Source organism: Equus caballus, chromosome 27, assembly GCF_041296265.1.
Source record: "Equus caballus isolate H_3958 breed thoroughbred chromosome 27, TB-T2T, whole genome shotgun sequence".
In the NCBI taxonomy this organism is placed as follows: Eukaryota; Metazoa; Chordata; class Mammalia; order Perissodactyla; family Equidae; genus Equus; species Equus caballus.
Genome location: NC_091710.1, coordinates 29,863,447 through 29,872,944, shown reverse-complemented (window position 1 = coordinate 29,872,944; position 9,498 = coordinate 29,863,447). Strand labels below are relative to the sequence as shown.

At 38.9% G+C, this 9,498-nt stretch overlaps 1 protein-coding gene across 1 annotated transcript; it reads right to left on the bottom strand.

Annotated features, from left to right (window-relative positions):
• Positions 1-5,237: 5,237 nt before the first annotated feature.
• Positions 5,238-9,197, bottom strand: LOC102148741 (large ribosomal subunit protein P1). Its single transcript, XM_070252766.1, has 3 exons — positions 9,126-9,197; positions 5,578-5,672; positions 5,238-5,436 (listed from the first exon to the last, which is right to left on the bottom strand). Exons 1-3 carry the CDS (start codon positions 9,195-9,197, stop codon positions 5,238-5,240), a joined length of 366 nt encoding a protein of 121 aa, XP_070108867.1.
• Between the last annotated feature and the right edge of the window lie 301 nt (positions 9,198-9,498).

The following is a 9,498-nucleotide window of genomic DNA, read 5'->3' as shown; positions in this document are numbered from 1 at the left end:
AAAAAAATAGTATCTAGATTTACTCAGACTGATTTTTTTACCCTGGGCAATTACTAAATAATTCTTTAGCTCTTCTTTGTGCTTCTACATCAAGCCTCATTGTCCTAAGTAGTAAATTTTGTACACATCCTGTTTTCAAACCTTCAAACACAATATGCATTGCACAGTATGTAATTTGGGTCGTGTATATAATTCCTAGCCAGGGAATGGCTTTGTCGACATGTTAAATGTTCCTTAGGAGTCGTAAACATAGACAAAGTTAACCGCAAGAAACAGTATAGGAGAAAATACAAAATTTCGCATTGCTTCTGTGGTTCTGATTTATTTCCCTTTGGTTCTTTGCTTTAGCACTGAAATAGAGTCAGTGGGTAATACTGGTAATTGTAGCTGACAGTGACAAGGGGTTCTGTATTTTCACAGCAGCACAGGGAAAAGGGCCCTTCCTCGTCCTGTCTATCCTGCTCTCAGATTACTTTCTTTGACTTGCCAAGTAAGACTTTTTTGGTGAACTGCATCAGGTCAGTTATTTCCGAACTGAATCACCACTCTGCGGTGGTCTGGCTGAATGCAACGCATTTATAACAATTTTAAAGATTCCTCCAGGAGTTTTATAAAGACATATGACATTAAACTGGACAAATCGTAGTAGGTAATAGGGGAATGAAATCCTTCACTGTAGTGGTTCAGCTTTTTTCACAAAAGCCCTGAAGATTTTAGCGAAAATCCCCAGAAACAATGTCAAGCTTCTCAACAGGTTTCTGGTGTTTTAGTTCTTTCCCTAAACAGTAGTTAATGAAGGACTAGTTGTTAGAAAAGCAATTGCTTTGCTGTTCTGCAGGGGCTGACTTTTATCTGATAAACCCGCTACAGAAAGCCTCTGAACACTTTAGAAATTGCTCAGATTTACATCTAAAATTAGAATTGATGGTGTGTGGCGAGCTGGTTAACTAAGGTACATGAGCTCAAGTAGGGTTTTTCTCTCGTTTGAGTTCTTCTCAGTCCTTTCTTACGTATGATAGTGCATTTTAGGACCCACTTGCTTTATTATTATGATTACTATTATTATTTTAATTCCTAAGTTAAACTTAATAAATGAGAAAGGATCAACAAGCCTAGAATTTCTTTCCATATTAAAAACTAAGTTTCTATTTAGTCCTTGGCTAGTAATACACGCATATATCTCATTTATATAGCATATATCATAAAGATCAAGATCGTTACTTGATCTTTACGCAAAACAGATCCAAATTCTTATTCCCCTTTTATGCATAAGGAAATAAGTTCAGAGGCTTTAGTAAGTTGACCAGAATTACTCAGCTAATAAGAGTTAGAACTAAGAATGGGATCTTTTTTCCACATCTTCTGGTTCAAATGCCATGTTTGCTCATCAAGATGCCCCGTATGGTTTTTCGTTTTTCTAATTGATTTGTGTCTTATTGTAACGAATTTAACAGAAATATCTAAATCTCTTAAATAACACCTAAAATGTTAAAGAATTTAAATTCAGCATATTTATAGTTTCTTAACTTACAGGCTGCCATATTTCTACTAGTCTTTAAGGGCTTTGGGGCCATAAAGATCCAAATCCAGGCAGCTTCTGGTACCAAACGGTTGACCTTGCTCTGGCTCACATCACAAGCTATACACAAAGCCAACCAGCAAACTAACAAATGCACACTATTCGTCCAGGGATGGATGAGCAGGCAAAGGGGCAGTTGGAGAGGAAAAAATTGCCCTCTACCCTCTTAGGTTAGTTAATGGGGGCCTGAGAACTAGAATAACAAAAGACAGATTAACAGGTGAAAAGGCACACAATTTTTATCAATGTTTACGTGCACAGCAGGTCATGAGAAAGAAGTAAAACTTAAAGAAGTAGTTAGGAGTTCACAGAAAAGGAGTGAAACTGAAAGGAGTGGTTAGAATTGAGGGCTCTTATACCCTTCTGAACAAAGGAAAGAGGGTTTGGACTTCAAGGGATGATAAATTGTGGGGAAGTGACTCCAAAATATACAGGGGAAACTAATGGAAGATAAGTGCTATTTTCATAACATCTATTTGCTCAAACTCATCTTGGTATTGACTCTCCATCTTGGCTGAGAAGAGTCACTTCTTCCTCCCAGTACAGGAGTGGTGGTGGCACTTCCTCAAGGGAAATGTGTGCTCTCCTTTAAGGTAGGTCAGGGGAGGGCAGAGAACTCCTCTTGCATCTCTTGATTCTCAATTTCTTCCGGATCAAAATAATCCTTATGCCAAACTGGAAATCTTTGATATTTTGGGGTGACATATTCTGATCCCCTTAATTTCCCCCAACTAAAACTTTTCCAGAAGTTTCATACATCAAAAGCCGAGTTGGTCACTGTGAAGAAAAGATTGGAGTTAGTGGCTGAGAGGTAAGAGATTTGCAAAGGGAGAGAAGAACATGGATTAGAATGAGAATAAATAAGCAGAAAGAACAAATCAAAGCACTTTTCCCCATATCCCATTAAATCAGTCTCCCAGTCCTGGGAATAGGTCAATTTAAACAGTTCTGTCTCATTTCAGGAAGCAGTGGTACAGGCGGGAGTAGGGTACGCCCTGAACTTAGGCCTTTACGTGGTGTGAGAAACCAGGCATTTAATGAGGGGCATTTCCATGGAAACAAAAGAAAAACAAAGATTAATGGTTGAAGCAGACTATAAACCCAGTTTTTTAGCCCAGAGGGCAGTCCAGAAGATTTCTAAATGTTACACTCAAAGTGTCTTTAGATGTTGGAGTGAGGATAGTAGTGGCAGTCTCACAGTCATGGTTATGTTCTAGAGCTCAAAGGACCAGGCTCTGGTGAGCTTCCCAGTGGCTCAAACTGTTGTGGTGATAAATCCTTTGAAGTTACATCCAGTGATCCAGCCTCAGCTTGAGGGGCTTCAGGAAAAGGGCAGTTTTAGTTCTCAGTGATGTCAAGTCAAGAAGGTGGGAGAAAATTGGAAACATTGATTATAAGATGGCAAGACCTAGTTTACAAAGAAGTGAAAATAGCTCAACAACAATGAACAACCAAAAAGGTGGGTTATAATTTTCCATAGAAATATAACATCTCCCTCTAAAATCACTCCCATTTTGATCAGAGATAATCAGAGTGAGACTACTTTTGTTTGCAAAATAAGCCTAATCTCATTAAAATTGAACTAATTAGGGGGCTGGTCCAGTGGCATAGTGGTTAAGTTCCTGCACTCCACTTTGGTGGCCTGGGGTTTGTGGGTCCGGATCCCTTGCATGGCCTACTCCACTCATCAAGCCATGCTGTGGTGGTGTCCCACATACAAACTAGAGGAATATGGGCACAGATGTGAGCTCACAGTGAATCTTCCTCACCAAAAAAGAAAAAAGCCCTAATTATTTGCATAAGTGTGGCAAGAATACTAATGGACCACATAGGCCTTTTCAAGTTTTGCTTTCCTGGAACTTTTAATAAGGATTCTCAGATTAAGCTTTTAAAAGCCTCTAAAGGCTAGGAAGCCAAGCTGAGAACTCACCATCAGACTTTGCCTGCAATACCTATAGATTTGGGTGAATTCCTCTCTTCTCAAGGTCCCCAAAATATGTTGATGTCCTTGGGCCTGCCAGGATGTATCTTCCTTACTCACGCATAAGGCTGGGAACCATATTAGACAGATACCAGGCCCGTTTTTCCAAAAATGCTTTGTAAGCATTTCTCTATAAAGTCAACCTTAGTTCCTTAAAACCATCTTGTCGAATCTGATTCTATGCGATATGCCATTCCAATCAAAGCCTTGGTGATATAATCAGTGCTTCCAATTGTGTCCTGTTACAAGGAGAATCGATTCTTATTGAACTTATGTGAATAACTACATTGCTGCAAAAACAAGGATACTCAGTAAGAGCTTTTTAATTTTGTAAAAATTGGGCAGGGAGAAAAGATACGTTTCACTTTTGTTTACAAGGTATAATCTATTAAATTGTGAGTTATAGATAGTTTATGAGAAAAGAGAAAGAAGTTCCTTATATAAAGAAAATTTAAAAACCAGAGAGATTTCAAACAAATAGGCCATAAAAATTATCATCATATTTCATCATTTCATTCAGGCCCATGTAATTAATTCTTGTTCTGTTTGATCTTGGGTTAGTGGTTTTATGAACCCATCAGCTTCTCCATTAGTTTTAGAAATCCTTAGTCCAGTGGTATGACCCTACAGTTGTTTAAGCAATGTCATCAGAAGCATGGACTCCAGAGTGCCTGTCATAGTCCTTGCTGTGAGCCTCTGAAACAGTGCTTTGTTGAAGATGATGCACTGTAGCTGATTGCAAGGGCTTTCAGGAAAGCATAAGAGTCAAACAATAACTCTGTGAAAGACAAAACACTTAAAATGGCCGTGGTTAAATATGTGACGAAAGTTCATTATAATACAATTGACAAGGAAATTTGGTTGTTTCTGGCATAGTACACTTTAATTACTGGAATTATACTGATAACATTATACCAGGACATACCGTGGACAGCTAGAATATTGACAAAGTTTTAGGAATTTTATACAATATCATTTTGCCCATGCAAGATAACCTGGGGAAGATTTGGCTCATTTCTTGTTTGATAATGCTTCCCATGCAATTTAATATATTAAATAAACCTAATTAGTTTAACATCTCTCTTTTTACCAAGTGAGAGAACAAATCCTTAGAGATTTTCCAGGAGCCCTCTAGGAAATAGGAAGGCAGTTCAAGGTCAAGAAAACTTCTTTAGGGGCTGGCCCCGTGGTGCAACGGTTAAGTGCACACGTTCCGCTTTGGTGGCCCGGGGTTCGCTGGTTCGGATCCCAGGTGCGGACATGGCACCACTTGGCAGGCCATGCTGTGGCAGGTGTCCCATATATAAAGTAGAGGAAGATGGACACGGATGTTAGCTCAGGGCCAGTCTTCCTCAGCAAAAAGAGGAAGATTGGCAGCAGATGTTAGCTCAGGGCTAATCTTCCTTAAAAAAAAAAAAAAGAGATAGAGAATACTTTTCGAATTTGATTTTGGCAAGTTGTCTGAAATGTCAAAAGCTTTCAACACTTGATTAAATAGGATCACAGATCACTATGAAACAATACTTAGTTAACTTTTTAACCAAAGTGAAAATAAAAGAGTTCAAAGATAAATACAGAAGAAAACATGATTGTAAAAAAATAAACCTTAACTCTTTCAATATTGAGAAGACTTGGTTTTCTATTTTTTTTTTTTTTATTCACCATGTTACAAGAGGTTTAGGCAAAAAGACCAAAGCCCATGTCATCATCAGACTCCTCAGATTCTTTCTTTGCTTCCACTTTCTTCTCCTCAGCTGGGGCAGCAGCGGTGGTGGAGGGGGCAGGACCTCCAGCTGGGGCAGCCCCAGCAGGCGGGGGAGGTCCACCAGCCCCCATGTTGCAGAGGAGGCTCCGGATGCTGACATTGGCCAGGGCCTTTGCAAACAAGCCTGGCCAGAAAGGTTCGACATTTACACCGGCAGCTTTAATGAGGGCATTGATCTTATCCTCCTAAAACAAGCAAAATGGCAATCCATTAGAGAGCAAAGTGAAGCTTTCGTCAATGTCTCCGAAATATGTGATGGTCACCTCATCGTCGTGCAGGATGAGGGCCGAGTAGATGCAGGCGAGCTCCGAGACCCAGGCCCTGGTGCGCGTGAGGGCTGGGCGGCCCTGCCGGGAGCGGTGCTAATCGCTGGACGAAGTGAGGGCTCGCCCCAACGCGGCCTTAGCTTCCTCCGAAGGACCGAGCACCTTAGGGGCAGCTGAGGAAAGGGGGTTTTCTTAGATAATCAAAGACGTGACACAGACAAAATGAAACAAGCAGAATCTTTGTTTTCTAGGTGGATTACTCAAGAAGTAAAGAAAATCTATTACAATCTTTTATTAAGAATAGGCCAATCATCCAAGATAACTTTGTTTTTTTAACAGAGAAAAAAGCAAACTCTAAATTTTATAGCAGTACACTCTTTGGCTAATTTTTTTAAAACTTCATTAATAAATCCATTCAGTCTTAGCCAGCTTGATCTCACAAGATAAGATTCTTCTTCTTTCCCTCTCTTTTTCTTTTTTTTCACAGATCCTTCACAACTTTCTATATCCATTCATGATTTTGTCCTTCATTATCTTCTTTCTCATTCTGAAACAACCTTGAAATGACCTCTAAACTACTTTAGGACAAGAACACTCTCTTCTTTCCTTAACAAAAAAAAGAGATTTGCATACAGCTTTTTTTCTTTATTCTTATTGTTCCTAATAGTTCATTTACAATATATTGATTACAATTCTTAACCCTTAGTAACCTTAATTTCCAATGAAGACTGGGAAGTGGGCAATTAGGAACTGTCACATTGCAGTATTCTGTAGTACAGGAACAAATTTAGGAATAAACCATTTCATAATTTCTAAAGGCATATGTTTGTGTTTCCTCATAGTACGATTTTTCAACGTGGCAAGAGAACATGTTCACTAACGTACTCAAATGACTTTAGTCTTTCTGTAAAATTAAGACACCAAAAGTAGATGAGCTTATGTTTAATAATTAATGTTTCAGTATTTTATCTTATTTGGTAAGGATCTAGATATTCAGTGAATATCTATCATTTAAGTTAGTATAAGTTTAAGGTTTCAAGTTACCAAAAAGATTTTGAAAACTATTTTTAAACTGACATATTATAAAACATAATTGTGGTTGAAATAAAATCGTCAGAACAATGATTCAATTTGATTCAAATCACATCTATACATTTTATACTCTTAAACATCTAGTAGTTACATTAGTTTATTTTACTTGTAAACCCAAGTAGAATAAAATGTGTATGTGTATATATTTAATGCTGACAACTCTGAAGATGTACGTGTTTTTATTAAACCAATAATATTAAACTAGTTTTATTTACCAAAGATTATCCCAGATCACATGAACATGGAAAGTATTTGGGTTAGTTCTTACATTTCTGAGAGTTTTAGGAATACTTAACTTATACATGCTTATGGTTTTCCAAGCCGATTTAGAAGAGAGCTCCTTGATTAATGTGGTAATACTATCCAGAGGTAAGCAAATATCATATATATATACACATATATATATGTATGTATATATACCACACATACTACATGCATAAATACATAGACAAACACAAATAGAGATTTTTCTTTTAAGACTTTAGCCATGAGTCAGGTGTAAATACTGAAGCACAAAACTCACTAATTTATGTAAGAGATGGTTCTCATTTTCATCTTTTTTTTTTAATCCTAAATTGTTTCTGGCAAATAGAATGAGTCAAAGCTGCTTGATCAATATGAAGACTAAAGCTTTGTACCAATATTTGTAGGGGAGACTTCTAAGGTTTTTTTCCTGACATACAATCTTATGGAGGCTGTGACTTTAATCCCAGGTGGTTGTTTTAGTCTACTGAGAAGTTAAAGCAAGATGCTCTTTGGGCTGGGTGCCAGAGTTATTTCCCTGGTAGTTTACTTTTCAAGGAGACATCTCTGCCATCCTTACAAAGATGGTTTTGGGTGGTAGAAGATTTACATCTTAAAGAGGGAGAGAAAGGATGCAAGCTTTCAAGTAGTTGCTCTAAGAAAGAGTCTAGGGCCATATTTACTATTTCTAGGTTTTTGTTGTTGTTGTTGTTTCCCCGGGACAAACAGTCAATTCTTCTGACAGCATTAAGCTTTCTCAAACAGGCATTTTAAAAGGAGGAGAGAGGATGGTTTACGGTGGGTATGGATCTTAATTTTGTTCTAAATCTGGTTTCTCCTCTTTGATTTTGTTAAGGGAGTCTTTCAGGCTGGCCATAATGGTTTCTTTTCTCCTTTCAATGTGATCCTCCTATGGGTACTAATAGGACATTTATTTAGGATGAGAGCTCTCTCAAAGTTCTTTAAAATATAAAACCTTTCCCAAATCCAAGGATCATCATCTGGCCATTGATGATTCAGGATTTCCAAAGGTACACCTGTTCTAAAATGTGAGTGAAAACCAAGAAGCCTTTTGTGACTCAACACCAATAAGCTTTTTTATGGCTTAACCATAGACAAAAGAGGCGTACCCAAAGAAGGTGCAGAAGAAGCAGCCCCCGTGACCCAAGGTCACTCCTAAAGATAGCCAAAGAGAAAGAAAGCAAAGACCTCTGTTGCTACAGGCAGTAAGATGGTGTTTGTGAAAACTTGTGTCTCCAGTCTCCCACAAAAGTGAGACACCTCCAATCACAGATGCCAGTCTGTGACATGTGAAGGCAATACTGAGATGGGACTTTCCCAGCACGAACAAGGTAACAAGGAAAGAGATGACAAGAGCTCCTTATAGGCTAAGGTACTTCATTTAGACAAACTCCCCTGAGAGCTGGAATAGTCAGACAGAAAATGACGCTTGTGCACTTGTGTCTCAGATTCCTAACCCGATGGCTAGCCACCTCCAGATGCAGGCCCAGCAGCCTGCACCTCTGGCAGGTGGAAAATCAGGGAGAGACTACTCTCTCCAGATCTAAGCCAAGCTCTCAGGACCAAAAACAAAATAGAAGGAGAACTCCATCTCTTTTTTTTTGAATTGTTGACCCACAGCAAAATTTGTCCACATGGATGCTGGTCTGAGAACTGTGAATTCAGTGGTCTCTGAGGCTTACGAGACCTATGCCCATGTTCTATCTTATGATTCTCCTAATGACAAGCAATACAAAAGACAGAGACAAAGGGAAAACAACGTTATCTACAGGCGGGAAAGGATCAATAACGAAAGTATGCAGGGGCTGGCCCCATGGCCTAGTGGTTACATTTGCTTCAGCAGCCTGGGTTTGGTTCCCAGGTGTGGTCCTACACCACTCGTCAGCAGCCATGCTCTGACAGCGACCCACACACAAAATAGAGGAAGATTGGCACAGATGTTAGCTTAGGGCGTTATCTTCCAAGTCAAGCAAAACGAGGAAGACTGGCAAACCAATGTTAGCTCAAGGTGAATCTTCCTCATCCAAAAAAAAAAAAAAAGAAGTATGCAAACTCAAAATCACCCAAAGTACTGGTTATTACAAATGTAAAGGAAAAGACAAAGAGAGGCTCTGACCGCTCTCACTTAATGAGACTCTAAGCAGAAATCTGGGATGCTAAGTTGGTAAGAATTCTTACCTTTGCTGGCTTTGTCAGACTTCTGGAAATCTCAGCTACAGGCTCCAGAGCAAGTAGGAAGTCCCAAGCCATCCCATCCTCATGGCAAAACTATCAGAAGGAGAAGAGAAACTTTTCCTCTACTCTCTTGGCCTGCAAATTAGACTCATAAAAGACAAATAAACAGGAGAAAAGCCACACAATTTTTATTAATATTTACATGCACTTGGAGTTCACAGAAAGAAACAAAACTCAAAGGAGCGGTTAGCCTTGGGGGCTTATATATCTCTCTTAACAAAGGAAAGAGGGTTTGGGTTTCAAGGGTTGACAAAGTGTGGGGAAGTAACTAGGAAATATATGAGGGAAAGGAATGGAAGATAAAGGCTATTTTAGT

What these genes read in the sequence shown, in the direction of transcription:
- LOC102148741 (XM_070252766.1), bottom strand. Translation starts at nt 9,197, where the DNA reads ATGGCTTGGGACTTCCTACTTGCTCTGGAGCCTGTAGCTGAGATTTCC. An exon ending in GTCTGACAAAGCCAGCAAAG is followed by an intron (nt 5,673 to 9,125) that starts GTAAGAATTCTT and finishes CGCTCCCGGCAG; the next exon opens with GGCCGCCCAGCCCTCACGCG. An exon ending in GACGATGAGGTGACCATCAC is followed by an intron (nt 5,437 to 5,577) that starts ATATTTCGGAGA and finishes CTTGTTTGCAAA; the next exon opens with GGCCCTGGCCAATGTCAGCA.